Source organism: Pungitius pungitius, chromosome 8 (assembly GCF_949316345.1).
Source record: "Pungitius pungitius chromosome 8, fPunPun2.1, whole genome shotgun sequence".
NCBI classification, from domain to species: domain Eukaryota; kingdom Metazoa; phylum Chordata; class Actinopteri; order Perciformes; family Gasterosteidae; genus Pungitius; species Pungitius pungitius.
This window is the reverse complement of record NC_084907.1, coordinates 22,453,117-22,470,424: the sequence shown is the minus strand read 5'-3', so window position 1 is coordinate 22,470,424 and position 17,308 is coordinate 22,453,117. Positions and strand designations below refer to the sequence as shown.

General features: G+C 44.8%; 4 protein-coding genes across 5 annotated transcripts; 2 read left to right on the top strand and 2 right to left on the bottom strand.

The window, feature by feature from the left end:
* Positions 1–769: 769 nt before the first annotated feature.
* On the bottom strand, positions 770–5,857 carry atad3 (ATPase family AAA domain containing 3). Its single transcript, XM_037490198.2, has 16 exons — positions 5,544–5,857; positions 5,026–5,102; positions 4,763–4,864; positions 4,590–4,649; positions 4,427–4,496; positions 4,153–4,330; positions 3,886–3,955; positions 3,502–3,657; positions 3,353–3,409; positions 3,149–3,274; positions 2,935–3,059; positions 2,800–2,851; positions 2,616–2,686; positions 2,345–2,512; positions 1,844–1,952; positions 770–1,696 (listed from the first exon to the last, which is right to left on the bottom strand). Exons 1-16 carry the CDS (start codon positions 5,737–5,739, stop codon positions 1,235–1,237), a joined length of 2,079 nt encoding a protein of 692 aa, XP_037346095.2. The 5' UTR covers positions 5,740–5,857; the 3' UTR covers positions 770–1,234.
* Positions 5,858–6,319: 462 nt separating this feature from the next.
* mrpl20 (mitochondrial ribosomal protein L20) lies at positions 6,320–8,291 on the bottom strand. The gene is made up of 4 exons (XM_037490200.2): positions 8,068–8,291; positions 7,786–7,896; positions 7,401–7,478; positions 6,320–7,305 (listed from the first exon to the last, which is right to left on the bottom strand). The coding sequence occupies exons 1-4, from the start codon at positions 8,152–8,154 to the stop codon at positions 7,132–7,134; spliced, it is 450 nt and encodes a 149-aa protein (XP_037346097.1). The 5' UTR covers positions 8,155–8,291; the 3' UTR covers positions 6,320–7,131.
* Positions 8,292–8,483: 192 nt separating this feature from the next.
* sdhb (succinate dehydrogenase complex, subunit B, iron sulfur (Ip)) lies at positions 8,484–11,777 on the top strand. The gene is made up of 8 exons (XM_037490199.2): positions 8,484–8,694; positions 9,217–9,350; positions 9,933–10,018; positions 10,455–10,591; positions 10,710–10,826; positions 10,917–11,018; positions 11,114–11,236; positions 11,362–11,777. Exons 1-8 carry the CDS (start codon positions 8,623–8,625, stop codon positions 11,443–11,445), a joined length of 855 nt encoding a protein of 284 aa, XP_037346096.1. The 5' UTR covers positions 8,484–8,622; the 3' UTR covers positions 11,446–11,777.
* Positions 11,778–12,702: 925 nt separating this feature from the next.
* Positions 12,703–17,265, top strand: mfap2 (microfibril associated protein 2). Of its 2 annotated transcripts, XM_037490504.2 has the most exons (9): positions 12,703–12,812; positions 14,287–14,348; positions 14,853–14,900; positions 15,233–15,259; positions 15,364–15,438; positions 15,524–15,565; positions 15,652–15,739; positions 16,232–16,305; positions 16,388–17,255. In XM_037490504.2, the coding sequence occupies exons 2-9, from the start codon at positions 14,318–14,320 to the stop codon at positions 16,489–16,491; spliced, it is 489 nt and encodes a 162-aa protein (XP_037346401.1). In that variant the 5' UTR covers positions 12,703–12,812; positions 14,287–14,317; the 3' UTR covers positions 16,492–17,255. The 2 variants fall into 2 exon arrangements, with proteins under 2 accessions (XP_037346401.1, XP_062419782.1); XM_062563798.1 differs by lacking the exon at positions 12,703–12,812 and having other exon boundaries at positions 14,300–14,348; positions 16,388–17,265.
* Positions 17,266–17,308: the final 43 nt, after the last annotated feature.

The window sequence follows — 17,308 nt, the reverse complement described above, 5'->3', positions numbered from 1 at the left end:
TGATGGTTTGTGTTTGTCATTTAAAAACAAAATACCATTTTGAGAAGAAATTACATTGTTTTGAATGTAAAGTTTAATTTTGCAGGAGTATTGAGGGGTTTTTCCCATTGTGTGTGTGTTTTTAGATTTGTGTGTAGAGTTCTGAGAGTATGAGGCATGCTTTAAGAAAATGTGTCTAAAGAATCGAGAAAAACTGTAACTAAGGCTGATTCAAGTGACATCACTTCAGGCAATTTATCAGATTTCTTGTAGATCCCTCATGAGCCACAAACGGGTAAATTCAAAATAAATATTAAAATAACAATAGGGCTTTCGCCCGACTTTCAGTCGGCTCAGGCCCTAATAAGTAGTATTCCAGAGGAGCCGTTTCTCTTTAAGCGGGAAACACTAAAATAGATGCTCCACTGGATTAGAATTTTATTTTATTATAGTATTACATCTTGCATTTAATTACTTTTCAAACTGAGTTACAAATCACTCATGTTTGCTTATGTATGAGGACCTGAACATGGAGGCATTCTACAAAAGGGGGCTTTGTCATGGGGGCTATTTAAAACCAAGGACCGCTCTCTGCCCTTGACTTTGCCTTCCAGAAGAAAACTTCCTGAAGCCTTCAGCCATTACTGTGAAATATGGAAATCTCAGACGACAGAATCAGCCTCGTCCAATTATACTTCCTCTTTGCATGTACCTTTAGTTATGTAGTGTTGCTATAACCTCTTTGAAAACCATACACATATCTGTAGTGCATACCAATGTCATTGCAAGGTGTGATCAACATAAACATTTTAATACAGGTTGTACTAATCAAGTTCATGCCAGTGACTGATCAAATGTGGCTCTATGGGGGAATAAATATTTAAGTTATTCAACTCACATCACAAGTTGTATGATATCATCAAAGAACTTTATGCTAATAACAGAACTTCTGCAGTTTATAAAAACACAAATCCATTTAATCATTTCCACAGAGACACACGGTGCACATGACGTAAATACATCATTCTAGTCATTCTTATTGTAGACACAATCTGTAAAGTACACTTTTACAATGTATATATTATTAGAATCAAAGAGCCTCGGGCGTTATTTGTGTTTTGTTGTTAATTAATTATCTGCCCTGCTGAACTCATCCTGTCAAAGACAGTCCACTGGTCTTCCAGACATAAACTACAGACTAGTTAAAGGGGCAGTACACTCATCCTTCTAATTCAGGCCACTCTGCATCGACAGCTTAAACTGGAGTTCCATCCTTAGGAGGAGGAGAAGATCCAGGTTTGTCTTCCTTCATCTTCCTGTCAGCGTGGTGGGCTACAGTCTCCACTTCTGTAACAGCCTCTGCTTTGGCAGCCTCCTCACAGTCCTTTCCTCCTGGGGGGGCGCTTTTGCCATCTGCTGACTGGGTGTTGATGTCTGACGGAGGTGGTATACTTTCACCATCTTGTCCTGCTTTCACGTCGAGGACCGGGGCGATGACTTCCTGGGCCTCCGGTGCTTCACTGAGCGGCAGAGTAAAGCCCATTTTGCCCCCCCCGGCTGTCGCTCCAGCTGGAGGAAGTGTCAGGGTCTTGGCCTGAGGCTCCTCGTCTCCATGCAGCCAGTCCATCTTCTGAAGGTGTTGCTTGACAGCGTCACCCACTCGAGCATCAATCATAGCTTCCGTCAGGACGCCATCTTCAGAGGAATAGGCTGCGGCCTGCAAGAGACCCAGAGTCAATACATGTCTTTTATACATTGAGTCACTTGAAGCCTTTTTTAAATAAAGAATTTTGAAATTATTATTATGGATAGTCTTTTTTTTTTTTAAACGCAATGGATTCCAAAATGAGTACGGGGAACATACCTGCCAGGCCACACCCAGTTTAGAGATCTCTCTTCCTGACATGCCTTCTGTCCGCTTCGCTATGTCAGAGCACTTTTGACCATAGTCAAACTGGGCCAGCTTCATCCGCCTGCACAATAAAAAAAAAAAAAACATACATTAGAGAGGAACGTATATAGGACTTGACCACCTCTTAGCTAGCCCGAATGCATGGGGAGTTTTTTGAAGTTGGGTCCATTGCGTGTCTAGACCGCTCGCCACCTTTTGTCCGCCATCACACACCCAACCTCCAAGTAATTACTGAGCCTCTGTTTTCATCTCAAAAGACCAAAACTCATCCTTACAGCCGGAACCACCCCTCTAAAGATTACGCAACTCTTCAAAAATCCCAAGCGTGTACGTGTGAGTGTGTGTGAGTGTTTGAAGTGGTGGATTGGATCTAATTGTTTCAGTATTTATCCCTAGTGGCGAGTGACTTGGTGCCCGATTTCAAACAGCTGTGTATCTGAGGGTTGTACTCACTGCCTCCCTCCCGTGGCAGGCTCCAGCACATATTTGTCAAAGTACAGCCGCACCAGCCTCTCCCTCTCATCGGGACCCGGCAGAGCAAAATTTACTATTTCGTCAATGCGGTCGTTTATGGCCCAGTCAAACTGCTCTGGTTGGTTACTGGCCAACACCAGCATGAACCTGCCAGAGAAACACAGAAATAGCCACGGTTTTATAGGTACAACGAGGTGAAGCGTGCCACATATTTACATCTCAATTTGTGCAAATGTAATTCAAATCTTACTTGCTGCTCTGCTCTCCAGTACGGTACAGGAATGCATTCAAAGTGGCTCGAAGGTCCTCACTGATCTTCTCCTACAAAAGCACAAGAGGAAAGAGAACGTTGTTGGTAAGAGGAGCTTAAAATGGTGGGAAAACAGGTTTCACAAAACCATGGTTTCCAGAAAATGAAATGCGTGCAGACTTACAGTGGATCTCTTGCGAAGGAATGCATCGGCTTCATCAACGAACAAAAGGAGTCTGTAACAGAATAAAAACACACGATACTCTTTATCTGCTGATACTGAACCTCAACAAAATTGAATTGACATTAAGTAGCCTACCCGCGACGACTTGTACCGGCCCAGTCAAACACTTTGTGCATCGCGGTCACACCGTCGCGGCCCATGGGTGCCACGTCACCGCCAGTCATGATTGCATAGTCCATCCCAGAATGCACCGCCAGCTTCTACTCGACGGAAAAGAAAAGGCCTCCGTTAGAAAACGCATCACTTTTCTGTAAATGTTTGCGTCCAGTGCTCTGTCCTCAGGTAATACCTTAGCAAAGAGAGTTTTGCCCGTGCCTGGAGGGCCGTACATGAGGATATTCCTGTAGAGGCCGTTGTTCTGCCTCGTGTTCCTTGTTGCTATGGCGATATCGCGTACACGCTCTTCCAGGGAAGGCTAAGTGGTAAAAATATGAATTTATTTATTAAGTGACTGTTGGCTTCATCCTTTGTGAAGACTTGGATCTCCACTTACACTGAGCACGACTCCCTCGAGGGCATCCTGAGGTTTGCTCTTCAGCCGTTTGGCCGTCTAGAGGGTTCACCACAGAAGAAGAAGAATTAGCACGTCAGAATCTGCATTTACACAAAAGAAGCAGAAAGGGTCGTTTGCTGATTAGTTACCTTCACTGGATGCTTGATTGCCTCCGCGACGGTGAACCGGGACGTTTCCCGCACCAGAGACGGCTTCCCGAGCCTCGCCTCGATGTAACGTCCCGCCACGGCTGTGGCGTTTCGGGCGGAATAAACTCCCACAGCTAAAAGGGTCAGTCCTGCCACCTGGTGATGTGATGTGAAACAGTTACACAACCAAACCCTGTACGTTTTGCTGAGACAACTCAGCCCAAAGGCCTTTCAGGTTTGCCCTCACCAGTATTACACCAGGTGGCATAGTAGCATGTAAATGCTTTGTTGTTGTCGGTTTTTTTACCTAATTGACTTTTACTTCAAGAAATAGTCATTTTTTAAATTCACTTAATTGATTGCTAGTGGACAGAGAAGCCTCACCGTGGCCGTCACTTTGTCCCAGTCCGACACAAAGGCCCTGAATCCTTCTCCAAACACAGCACCTGCCGTCCTAAAAGCAAACGTACGTCAGCTGTCTGCATCTCCTTTGGTCATTTACAAGAAGCAGCTGTCAAAAACGCAGAGAACCTTTTTATCTTTTGAGCCAAACAGCTGTTACTATAGTAAAAGTAATGTAAATGGTATTTATTTTTAACTTGTTGCAACAACATCATGAAAACGATTGTGCGATACGTCAGTGCGTCTCACTTTATGGACTCCAGGACCGTCTGTCTGTGTTCTGCGGCCTTCAGACGGATTTGCTCGCGGATGATGTCGGGGATGATGTCGGCGTTCTCTCGCTCCACGCGGGCTCGTGCTTTGGTCTCGGCCTCGATGCGCAGGAGCTCGTTCTTGTGCCTCAGCCCCATCTCGTGCTCTATCGTTGCTGTGAGACCACGACACATGAACAACATAAACCACTGCTCAACATCTGGGAAAATCTCATTTTCTCCAAGACGACGTGGGTGGCGAAGCCGGGCACCTTTCCGCATGGCCTCCTGTTTATGGACAGACTCCTCCTGTTTGCGGAGGTTGTCCTCGTTCAGCGCTTGCTAAGCAACAAAAAAAAAGAGGAAAAAAATGATGTCGGTGATGCATCTCATTTTCTTTTGCAGTTTATACTCGGCACTTGGAGATGACCTCACCTGTTGCCGTAGTTGTTCTTCATATCGCTGTCTGGCCAGCTTGTCTTGATACTGGGCTCTCTGTAATGAGAAAACAACCAGCTGTAAACGTACAGCTCAAAATGATTCATTGCTGCAGCACACTTACGGTTGTTCTTAAAACTCTGGAAAGGACAAAGCTTTGCTGTTCTCACCGCCTGATGCTGCTTGGTCTCCTCGTTGACGGTTTTCCTTCTCTCCTCCGCCTGGATTCGTATCTGGTCGCCTTTGAGCTGCTCAACTGCTGCTTCATATTCCTGAAAGAGTCGCACAAGAAAAATCTATTGAACCCAACGGACATTCAGATCCAATGCAAACGAATCGATTCATTAATGGAAACTACGGCAAAGTGTACTGATTCTCGGGGGGGAAGCACGGACGCCCTGCAGCAGATCTGGTATGGATGTTAGAACTTTACCTTAATTTTGCTCTGATGCTCCATCTGAGTGCTCTGCTCCTGCATTCGTGACAGATCCAGAGCCTCTTTGGCATGTCCTGGATGCAGAAGAGAGGCAACCACCCGGGAATGATTTAGTTGATCAATGTAACTCTGAACGGTGGATCTCTTTCTACCTCATACTTGAACAGACGTGAGTTTATACGTTTATATGATGAACACAGAACCAGAAAGAAAGCATTTTCCAAATCACTACGTGTGGTGTGGAACAAGTGGATTTTCTGGACTTTTGAACCCACTGTAGTAGTTTGAATGAAGGTCAGAGCAGCACCGCATCGATCTCATAGGCGGCAGCCAGCTACGCAAAGACGACATGCAAATTACAACGTATGAATCCAGATTCTGGCTGCGAAGCGGGGGGCCTCATTATTTTCTGCTGCAACATCACTGAAAGGGACCAAAGGCCGAGGGGAGACTCTCAGAGCCGTTATGACCGGGAGGAACCTCTTTGGCGCTAGCGGGCTCTGCACAACACTCACGGGACTTGTCGAGCTCCTTGGCCGCATGAGCAGCTCGCTCCAGCCCGGTGGGATCGAAGTTGCTCCATTTGTCCTTGGGTCGATCCCCTCCGCCACTGGAGCCTCCGGACGGCGGAGGAGGAGGAGGTGGAGGCTGAATCGGGAGACCGGGAGGCCCCTCCGGCTGCCCCTTGTTCAGACCGAACAGCCACGACATTTTAACGCGAATAAATAAAAGCGAAGTTTAGCCGGTTCCGCGAAGCTGCTGCAGAGCTGTCACCTCACTTCCTCCACACGCGTGTCACGCCGCCACCTACTGCGCAGGCGCGACGTAGGGAACGGATTCGTTTGAATAACCGCAACGACCATTGGCCGGTAGCGAGTACTCCGTCTTCTCATTGGCTGCTCAAACGATTGCCTTTCAACAGAGGTCACGGATGTAGTCCAGTCCGAACTGCATACGGTGGCCGCGCAGGGTCACGATGCGTTCAAATCAGAAGCACATTACTTTTCTCTTGATTGCATCAGATTTAGTTTGTATGTTATAGGTCATGGACATTGGATGGAGGTTTGCTTTGTAATTGAGCTTTTCTTGGGAGTAAATGGCAGAATGTTTAGAGGGTCACTTCTTAAATATCACTTGTTTTATTGAATAGAGAAAATGTTCTAAAATATTTAGATTATGTGCATAGTGTGTACGATCCAGTGTACATAGGGCAAATGCTTTGTCCAGAATAAAACATCTCTCAAATTTACACACATAACATGTTTGAATAGAATCAATACCGGACGAACTATAGAGATCAAAATGTTTAATGAACTTAACATTGGTGGGTAACCACACCGCAACAACTGGTCAATTATACATTTACACAACACTTTAAGTAAAAAAAAGCTTGAGGTCAGTATTCTGCCTCTCTTCTCGAAAACTCACAATCTGCAACAAATCATAACCTCACAAAAAGTTGCATATGCAGAAGACAATATAGTTGGGACTGTCTGTCATATGGAGATGTTTGATTGAAATGTGTAAATGGAGCAGAAGCAGGGCTGTCTGTGGACAATCTGTTGCTATTCGTTTTTACTGTCAAATGCCATCTCAGATTTTAATCACATCCTGGTCATGACATAAAAGTAGATCATTCCTAAAATATCATCTAATTTACTCTGAACATAACTTGAAATCAAGGAACTTAACAACAGTTATTATCCACCCCATAGGAGTGTCCTTGAGCATCCCTTTCTTCTTCAGGAACATTGCTCTGTTGGCAACTCTGCTATAAATATTCCTATCAAGGATATGTGTGGAAAACCCATGTGAGACTCGCTTGTTGACTTGTAATATACAAGGCACAGGCAGAAACACAGATCTGGAAGTGAATAATGTCATAGTCTTCCTCATCAGTCTCATCATGTCACAGACCCCAGGTCATTTATGTGGGTTGTTAAGCATGCAGCCCTTATAGTATAGTGGCATTACATTACAGGGGGTTAGGGTTAGGTTGTAAATCAAGGATGCGAGTGTGTGTGCCTGAATGGCCATTGCATGAACAGCTCCACAATCCAACACCAGTTTAACAACTGGATATCTGTCACAGCGGATAGTCCTTTACTGCAGCAAAACAACACGAGAGAAGACACCAGAAGGCTCTTTGCCGTCTCCCAACGCTGCACCAAAGCCTTCCTGTTGCCGAGCCCGCGCCAGCTTTGCAAGTGAGAGGAACGACCGAGGTTCTGTGACGGCTAGATCACTGATCACACGTCGGTTGAGCTGGACGCTTGTCTGTATTGAGGGTATAAAAATCACATACAGTGAACAACTATCCTAGAGAACGGAGGCAGTATTGGTGAAATAGGGCAAAATGTTGCCCAACTAACCTTGGTGAGGTTGTGCACAAGGGCGGGATACTTCATGCCGTGCTCTCGAGATGCTGCTGCAATGCGTGTGATCCAGAGCTGAGAAAATGAAAGCACAACTAATTATGTCAACTACTTTGTTCTTTGCAAGAAGTCAACATGCCCATTCTGTACACAGCAAATACACCTTTCTGCAACTGGAATTGGAGGGACGACTAGCTTTTCATAAGGGGTGGAAGGAACAGATGAATCCCTCTAAACAGGCAGGGGTTCCCAAACCTTTTGACCCCTTAAATATGAAAGCATGTCAACCTGACAGAAGTTAAAAAAAAAACATCCAGTTGTGTTACACATCAAATCATGTTGATGTCGTGGACATTTGTCTCTGACATCTCACGTGTCTCACCGTCCTCATGTTGCGCTTCTTGAGCCTTCGAGCCGAGGTTGCGTAGACGAAAGCTCTCCGGACCGCGCGCACAGCCAGACTGTAGCAGCGGTTCTTTCTGCCTCGGAAGTGCTACGTAAAGCAGAATCACACTTTATCAGGATCATGTCAACATGACAGAGAAGACACGTGAGGCAAAAAGCAATGTTCATTTCTACACAACCTGAATATATTAAATGAGTTCAATAGTCAATAGTTTGACAGCTTAGCATCTTCTGCTGCAGGAAATAGCCATGCCCTTACCCGTGCATTTTTGAGAATTTCTTGGTGTTTCCAATATCCGTCAGGTCCACGGCTTCTGATCCAACAAGACAGCGTCAGGAACACCATGTCGGTTTTTCAGATAAACTACTTCAAAACAATATTCTTCCTAAAAGAGTGGGGAGACTATTTCAGTGACCTTAACCAAGCTCAACTAGTAAAGGGACTGTTAGTGAATATCACTTCACATGCTGTATTACGACTAACAGGTTCGTTCGATTTTAGACCCTCAGCACCTTGAGTAGGTGCGTTCTCTGCTGCGCCCGGTTTTGATGAAATATCTTTACGTAGAAGAAGCCGGTGTTATAGTTAAAAACAAATGTAACATTGCTACATATAAAAAATAAACAATGGTGGGTGACGTACAAAATTGTCCCCAGTAAGCCAAAAGAATGATCAAAATCACGGCCTTCTAGAGTATTTGCGAGTCTAAAGGCGGAAGACGTCGGTCAACACAACACGCGCTTCCCTCAGCGTTGTGACGCAGCCGCGGTGGTTTCTGGGATAGCAGGAGGCGGAGGTCAGAGAAACTCCAAAATGTCGGTCCTTGGTCTCACGTCCTTGAGCCGCTGTGGTGTTATGGCGTTCCGCTCCCCTGCAGGACTGGTGGTATGTCAAAAATCGTCGGAGTATAGTAATAGTATCGATTAGCCGTTGTTGTCAGTTGCAGCTTCTGCCACCTCTCGGCTCAGAGAACGTCACATCACAGCTAACGTCACAATACGTTTCCCACTGACAGTGGAGGGCTCTGTCTATGCAATGAAGTCCATGTTACGTAGTAGCTAATGGCTAACGTCAGCGGGACCGTACTTTTAGATAAACCTACTCAACCATAACCTAACGTGTTCATTTATCTTTTATTAGCTGGTGTATGTTTATCTTCAAATCTCCCTTTAGTCGATTCGAATCTGCTTTTATACCAAACACAGCACAATACGAGTTACGCATGTAAACATTGTTCAGCTTAAGTTTATTACCGCAACAGCAACTCTGTAAACGTTACGTTTGAGTTACTAAATACCTGTGGATCCACTGATATTTAAGTTTGTTGGACGAGAAGAGTAAACGTTTTTAACTAAAGTTCGTAGTATGTGATGCTAACAACAGAAAGTCAAATCCCTTTTTTTACAGGCGGTCCGCTTCGCTCAAACAGCAGCGGCACCAGCAGCTGAAGCGAGAGTGAAGAAGTTCCAGATCTACAGATGGGACCCGGACACTCCAGGAGACAAACCCCGCATGCAGACCTATGACATCGACCTGAACGCGTAGGAATCCCACTATTCCCCCCGACACACGGTGTCCTGCTCTGTGATGTGCTAATCGGAGACGTGGAGCTGAATTCTTTGTTTTTCTATTCCACCTTGGTGTATTATTGTTTTATCGCCATTTTGACTGAAGAAGTTGAGTTTTAAATGAATTGACACCTGGCATACAGTCATAAACGGGGGGGGGGGTATCTGTTACCTTTGTGTATAGATTTGTATTTTTAGATTGTATAACTTTTTATTAGTGAGGGGTGTGGTGAAGAGGACTCTGATTATCACTCTCGACGTATATTACAGAACATGTGCCCTTTTTAAATATTGCTTTCATCACCTGATTCACTTTTAGTGAAATTCAAAGTGGTACCCTGTCACATGTAAACCAAGGACATGATCACCAAACTGATGACAGCCTTGAGTTGGATTTAGCTCAGGTGACTGACAGCCTGGCATATTTCCAGTTCTCTTCTTAATCAGCTTATGTGTATTCTCACTAGCTGTCAATACAAAGCTGAAAAATACTCTCCATATAAAAGAGCAGCAGTCACTTTTCGGAGTCAATCACTTTTGTTTTTCTCTATGTAGCTGTGGCCCAATGGTTCTTGATGCCCTGATCAAGATAAAAAATGAGATGGACCCCACTCTGACCTTCCGCCGCTCCTGCAGAGAAGGTCAGTAACGCGTGTCTGAGCTTTACAAATGCGCCTTTAGATAAAATGGTAAATACATTTGGTAATGAATAAGTTTGTATTATTAGAAGTGCTAGTTCATGAAGGGAATAGAATCAACTTGTCATTTTAGTGCTGCCTGCTTATAGTAAGGGTTTTGTAGTCGTTTAGAAACATTAAGGCCTGTTCATTTTAAGGCAATGTACCAAGTTTTCTCTGGAGGTTTTATGTTTTTTTTCTACTCAAGTGATTAATTGTTCATGCAACTATTTGAAAGATAACGCAGTACAACTGTCTCTTTTTTTCCACCAAAGAATTACTATGTGCATTACTTTTTCCTCCCCAGAAATGTCAGGACACACTTTGTCGTTATCATCAACGATTTACTAGTCACACAAACCACAATGAAAGGCAATACTACTTCTTCTTTTTAACGCAGGTATTTGTGGCTCCTGTGCAATGAACATTAATGGAGGGAACACACTTGCATGCCTCGACAAGATTGACACCAACGTTGGCAAGCCAACTAAGATTTACCCTCTACCACACATGTATGTGGTCAAGGACCTGGTACCCGTGAGTAAATATCCACCACGCCATGAAATGTTGGACCAGCGCTCGCTGATAGCAGATTCTACTCCAACAGCTTATTGTGAAATTTGAATCCTCACTGATTCCTTGTAATTGTTTACAGGACATGAGTAACTTCTATGCACAGTATAAGTCTATTGAGCCCTACCTGAAGAAGAAGGATGACTCTAAGGAAGGGAAGGAGCAGTACCTGCAGAGTGTGGAGGACAGACAGAAACTGGTACAGCACTGTTTTTACATGGGCGACAACGTTTTCAAGTGCTGTTAAAAATGAGAATAAATCACGCTCCCTGGTTTTCCTCCTGCGTAGGACGGTCTGTACGAATGTATCCTGTGCGCCTGCTGCAGTACGAGCTGTCCCAGCTACTGGTGGAATGGAGACAAATACCTCGGGCCTGCTGTGCTGATGCAGGTGTGTGTCTGAGCGCATCAACATTTAAGAAGTCCGCATGAAGAAACAAGCCCCACAGATGAAGCCTTTATGGGTCACATCCTGTCGTCCCACAGGCATATCGTTGGATGATCGACTCACGAGACGAATTCACAGAGGAACGCCTGTCCAAGCTGCAGGATCCTTTCTCCCTTTACCGCTGCCACACCATCATGAACTGCACCAAGACCTGTCCCAAGGTAACCCGCCGCCACACACCTGCAGCAGCCATGTGCACGCCGCGGCTCGTGCGCATCTTGTGACATCTCGTCCTGTTTGTGAGAGTCCAACAACTAACCCCTCGTCTGTCTGCTACTCCTCTTAGGGCCTGAACCCAGGGAAAGCGATCGCTGAGATCAAGAAGATGATGGCCACGTACAAGGAGAACAAGGCTGCTGCTGTTGTCTGAAACCTTCAGTCGCCCTTTTGTACAACACTTCCCTCCATGATAATATTATAAATTGATTTATGAAAATGCTTTTTTGAGGTCTGAAGGCCGGTGCACCAGTCATCTCCACCACACACTACAGTCAACTGTAATTAAAATGTGTGTACGGTTCAAGGACTTGGTGTTACGTAAACGCACATGTACAATATGAAATGCATGAGAGAGAGAGAGCGAAAGAGAGAGTGTGTCTGTGTCTTACATGTACCATAAAGAGGGATTTCTCTTCAACGCCGCTGTGTCTTTGTTTGTGCAATCTGGAGACACAATCCTGCATATTAAAGTTCAAAAGAGGATTTTTCCTGTTGTTCCTGTGTTTTAGGAATTTAGCTTTTCTAGGTTAGTGCATTTTACATGCAGTGTACTAATCTGCATATACGGACATATGCACACACGCAGAATCTTTTTTTTATTCCACACTTTTTCAGGGGAGTGGGGGATAATTTCAGCGCATCTCTCTATTCTTTGTGTCGCTGCGTGGCAGGTCAATGTATAAACACATGACAGGACCCTCATGCTGAAAACGAGACTTAATTGTTGCATAGGCTCCGTGGCTTCACTCCCAGAGACGCAAGAAATCAAATATATGTTTTACTAATTATGACAAAGTAGTAACGCACAGTGACTTGGACAAGTAACTTTAATCTGATTGCTGGTTTGGACATAATAAAGCATTAGAGTTCCTGGCATCACTGCAAACATCAAATAACCAAAGAAACTATTTATTTTCAATCAAAACAAGGACTGCTGTCACTAATTTTGCGACACTCATCCACAGTGGTTGGAACCTCTAGTGTCCCATAAATGTCTCTATTCTGCAGATCCTCAAATGAGTTAAACCATCAGTTTCAATTTCCAATTTTTTCTTTGTGGTTTTATTTCATGTATGAAGGAACATATGTTGTAAATAGTGATGTCTAACAGGCCACATGGACTTCTACCATATCTGAAAACGGTTTAATTGATATTTATCTGCAGAAAAATTAAAACACTTAAACTTCAAGAAGAGTTCTATTTCCTCAATGAAGATGCAAATACTGAAAAATGATGATCAAACACAGTATAGAAGCTATAGAAGCTATAGAAGATCACCTGGTCACCTAGCAACGGTGATAACAGCGACTCCCCGAGATCTCGGGATCAGCCCGATCTGGTTTGCGAGTCGCTGCTGGGATCAAGGGGGGGAGGGGAGGGGGGTGTCTGGAGGCTGGGACTGGACGGGGGAGGAGACTGCTGCTGCGGGGTGGTACAATGAGGAGCTGCGAGGTCCTCCTGCACTCACAGGACGCATGAGAGCTGAGCAAAGCCGCAGCGAACTGAAGCAAAGTTGGGTAAGAAACGGGGGGGCAATCTGGTTTGTTTAAATTTTTCGGGAAGGAAAAATAAAGGGAGGTGCACGGATTGCATGCAGCTATTAAACCCCGTTTCTGGAACATGAACACATCTGAATAATTGTGCCATTATTCGTCTGTATGTTAACGGCTGTTGAGAGCTGACATGTGGTCCTCTGTTTTCACTGGAGAGAAGAAGGAGGAGGGACATCGCTGCAAAGTAGAGAGAGGTGCCAAGAGGGGAAATACAAAAAAATCAGTGGCTTCTAGAGTCTGGGGGTCACGTGGGAAGATGATAGTTGCATGAAAACAATATTGGTAATATGCATGACAGGAGATGTCCTGTTGCTGTCCTCAGAAACTCAGAAACACACAATTGTGTGTGTGTGCGTGTGTGTGCGTGTGTAAGTGGGGGGAGAAGGGGTCTGTAGCTACGAAGGGAGGGCAAGGACTCAATGGAGTGAGGAGGGGAGGGGGGGGGGGGGTAATCGTTCCCAGATGTGTGCAGTGAAAACATATGGTTTCCAATGGCCACTCTGATGCACAAAAAGAATGTATGTTTGTGTGTGTGTTTGTGTGTGTGTGTGTGTGTGTGTGTGTGATGCTTGTGCACAAACACATTCACTGATTTATTGATCCACATGCAGAAGATGGATCACGTTTTGTGTCCACTGTGGCCTCACAAAAGAATTCAAATGTGCATGCGGTTCCAGGCAGAGGGTCGGCAGTCGTCAGTGTGGGATGTGAGAAGCACAGAGGAACTTCTCCGGGTTGTGTGTGAAGCAGCCTACAGGAGGAGGAGGAGCACTCATACTTTCCACAAGTGCAAAAGTATTTTAGTGAGAAATACTCACTACGCTAATAGTTTTTACTGTATGCAACAGTTTCACAATGTGGTCTCCTGAATTTGGACGGCCGATTTAAGTAAATGGAATGAAGGGTCCGGTGTTGCTGTCATCGTTCGTGCTTTTGTGTCGATGGATCACTTTCACTCAAGCGGAGAAGGGCCTCACTCTGTGTAAGGAAGAAAAATGAAAAGGGTGGGGGGGGGGTGGCCAGTGAGGGCGACAGAAGGGAGACGAAGGATGTGGAGGCAGACAGGGAGGGGGGGGGAGGCCTGAGGAAAAGTCAGGGAGAGGGGTGGGGTTGAGGGGTCCTCCGTTTTCTTTTTTCCCGGAATTCAGAGTTTCTGCTGCAGCGAGGAGGAGGAAAACAGAAGGATTGTTCTCAGGAAGACAGACGTGCCACATTCTTGCCGTCACTCATACCCCCCCCTTTGCTGTTTGAAGCCAATGGAGGAGGTGTGAGGGGGTGTGGAGGGGGGGCAAGAACAGTGGGGGGGCTGGAAAGGTGAGGGAGGGCAGGGGCAAAGAGAGGAGAGGGGAGTTCAGGGGGTTCAGAGGAATATCCAGCACTTTGTTCCCCTCGTGTTGCTCCGTTTTCAGTGTTTATGCTCTCATCCTCTCGCCTCCAGTGCCCCCGTCAGTCTACCTCCAGCAGGGACCATGAGAGTCCTCTTACTCATCTGCATGCCAGGTAACGGCACCAACAGTCACACTGGATATTCAGCGTGAATGGGAACCATCCACGTCTCACACTGTGGCCCAGACTTGAGATGATTGATGCCACCCTCATTTTTTTTCTACAATAAATGTGAAGTCACAGCCAGCTTAGTTTAGCATAAAGACTGGAAACAGTCTACAGACGTCACACTACGTGAGCATGTCTCATTACCAGGCCCGGTGCCAGGATTTTTGAGCATTAAAGGTTGCACTATAGTTCCTTTAAACTGTCTTCAATACATTAACACTTCAATAAAACCCACTCTGGCTCAATTCAATAAACACACATCATTTTCCAGCAGTTTATGTATACTAACATTTGTTAATACACCATTTTGGGGAAAAGTACAATGTTCAAAAAAGACAGTAGAAAAAGTAGTATTACGAAAGCCCCTGAAAAAGGTGAATAATACAGATAGCCAATTACAGTATTCATAGTACTTGTTGTGCTTACTTTCTTGTTGTGAAATGTCAACAGTTGTGCTGCTCGCCCAGGCTCAGTACCAGGACCGCTTTCCTTATTTGGGTGAGTTCATTAAGGATATTGGCCCCGGTTGTTCCAGCTCAGCATCGGTTTCTGTCGGAGCCCTGAACATCTGTTACAGATTTCTTGTTGTTCTCCCATGTGTCACCTCGCCTCGAGCGATTCTCTCCTCCTTATTTGTAATTTACCACCCGCATAGCAGCTGTTGTGCGAGTGCACATAGCACTACGCAACATGTTTAAACATCTTACAAATGAAGTCATGCATTACCCCGCACAATCGTTGTGGCACGCAGGTGGTTTATTTTAAATCGTGCAGAGCTTTTGGTTGTGTGTGTGTATGTGTGTGTCACTGTGTGTTTCCTGGCTTCACAGATGACTATGATTCGGATTATTTACCAGGTAAAGGATTTTAAAGTCAACTGAAATATTTATCAATATTACTTTTATCGTTAAAGTATTACTAGTGTTTTTTTAAACTAATTCCTCTCCTTGTCAAAATCCAGGAAATCCAGATTCTCCTCCCGATACCTTCCAGCAGCAGGTCCGGCCCGAGACAGCGGTCCGCCCAGACACATCCGGTATACCTCCTGTCTGACTCGTGCTATCTAAGAGTGATCCTCACTGGGTCCAGAACTCATTTGTAAATCTGTTTTCCACCATCAGGGTCCAATTTGGAGACCGAGCCAACAGAGCCCGGTCCTCTTGGTGAGCGAACGTAGCGAATGAATGTCGGGTCATCAGTCACTTCAGTCTATGCAGGCATCATTGGGTTGTGTGTTGGATTTTTCCAGATTGCAGAGAGGAGCAGTATCCCTGCACCAGACTCTACTCTGTTCACAAGCCATGCAAGCAGTGCCTGAACAGCCTCTGCTTCTACAGGTACGTCACCCAAGTCACTTTTAAACAAGCCGTTTAGCCGGAAACAAGAGCTAATTCACTCGCATGAATTACCGTAAATGTTGTAATGTTCAGTCGTCATGTCTGACATGTAGACTGAACATTTACATTTAACATTTACATTCAACATTTATATATAACATTTACATTTAACATTTACATTCAACATTTATATATAACATTTACATTTAGATGAAACATGTATATTGTTTAACAACTTGGTGTTACTGCCAAACATTATCCTTGGAAAAGTAATTGCACGCATTTACATGAATTTCTTTCTAAATGGATTTTTAAACGAGCAACATTTTACAAATGCTGTGTTTAAAAAGATAACAATAAGAAACGACCACAATGGAGCTGAACAAAGGAATCAGTGATAACAATGCAACACAAAGGTTCTGTTTGCACTGATGAGACTGATGCCAGAAGACGATGACCCCTTGTGACCTTCCACATGTGTTTTGCGCTAAGTTTGCGACGGGTGTACGTCGTCAACAAGGAGATCTGCGTGAGGACTGTGTGCGCACATGAAGAGTTGCTGAGAGGTGCGTTCAGTGTATTCTGCATTGGGTTTTTTTGTGTGCCGGTCTGCATTTGAAGGTCCTGACCGGGTGCCTCTGTGTTTAGCCGACCTGTGCCGCGATCAGTTCTCTCGCTGCGGCGTGGCGGCGCTGAGCGGCCAGTGTGCATCGATAGGAGGGAGCTGCGGGCAGAGCTGTGGTGGCTGCTGATGCCGAACAGAGTTCAGGGACACGAACCTGCCCGGATTCTCACGACCCTCCACATCCTCTTGATCTGTTCTCCTTCCCACAACGTTCTCCTCACTCTGCCTTTCGACTCCTCCTCTACAACTTATGTGTCTTATCTAAAAAGATCTTTTTTGTTTGTTTGTTTGAGTTCATCTTTTTCTTTTGTGTGTGTCTACCCTGTAGATCCAATGTGTACAGATGACTAACCTCCAAAAGAACATTGATGATTGTAAAATCACTGGTGCTATAAAATCATCACACTGGTGCAACAAAAAACTGTTAGAGAGGCACATAGAACTGCAGAAAATAATTGTTGTTTTAAGCATATGGTACCGTATTAATCTCTTGCCTTGTGTTTGTTTATTTGTTACTGTACTTGTGTTGAAAAGCAGCCATTCTCATGATAATCCAGGCATCAATGGTGGCCACTGTGCCCTGACATCAGCTAATCAATATCCAGCCATAATAGACCGTGAGATGCGTCAAGAAACAGGTGGTGAGTGGCCGTTGTTTTTGTATTACCCAACTGGATCTGTGCTTAGCAACCAAGCAGCAAGCTTACGCATACATTATATAGATATATCTATATATAGATATACAGACACACACAGTAGTACTCTGTACTGTATATATGTATTCCAGTGGCAGCAAGTGCTTTAAAAAGGCTTCTCACAGATGGCCTCTGTACTACTGCTTTGTAAAACTGTCACTATAAAGACTGAGAAAAATAAATAAACATTTTTTTTTACTACAATCAGTGTGTGATTGAGTCAAAACGTGCTGAAAGGTGTTTATGAAA

Coding starts and splice junctions, on each gene's coding strand:
- atad3 (XM_037490198.2), bottom strand. CDS start 5,739: ATGTCGTGGCTGTTCGGTCTGAACAAGGGGCAGCCGGAGGGGCCTCCC. Junction 4,497..4,589: donor AAGAACAACTACGGCAACAG/GTGAGGTCATCT, acceptor TTTGTTGCTTAG/CAAGCGCTGAACGAGGACAA. Junction 3,275..3,352: donor TCGAGGGAGTCGTGCTCAGT/GTAAGTGGAGAT, acceptor TTTACCACTTAG/CCTTCCCTGGAAGAGCGTGT.
- mrpl20 (XM_037490200.2), bottom strand. CDS start 8,154: ATGGTGTTCCTGACGCTGTCTTGTTGGATCAGAAGCCGTGGACCTGAC. Junction 7,897..8,067: donor AAATTCTCAAAAATGCACGG/GTAAGGGCATGG, acceptor TGCTTTACGTAG/CACTTCCGAGGCAGAAAGAA. Junction 7,479..7,785: donor AGAAGCGCAACATGAGGACG/GTGAGACACGTG, acceptor TCATTTTCTCAG/CTCTGGATCACACGCATTGC.
- mfap2 (XM_062563798.1), top strand. CDS start 14,318: ATGAGAGTCCTCTTACTCATCTGCATGCCAG. Junction 15,566..15,651: donor AACAGAGCCCGGTCCTCTTG/GTGAGCGAACGT, acceptor GGATTTTTCCAG/ATTGCAGAGAGGAGCAGTAT. Junction 16,306..16,387: donor ACATGAAGAGTTGCTGAGAG/GTGCGTTCAGTG, acceptor CTCTGTGTTTAG/CCGACCTGTGCCGCGATCAG.
- sdhb (XM_037490199.2), top strand. CDS start 8,623: ATGTCGGTCCTTGGTCTCACGTCCTTGAGCCGCTGTGGTGTTATGGCG. Junction 8,695..9,216: donor GCTCCCCTGCAGGACTGGTG/GTATGTCAAAAA, acceptor CTTTTTTTACAG/GCGGTCCGCTTCGCTCAAAC. Junction 10,592..10,709: donor TGGTCAAGGACCTGGTACCC/GTGAGTAAATAT, acceptor AATTGTTTACAG/GACATGAGTAACTTCTATGC.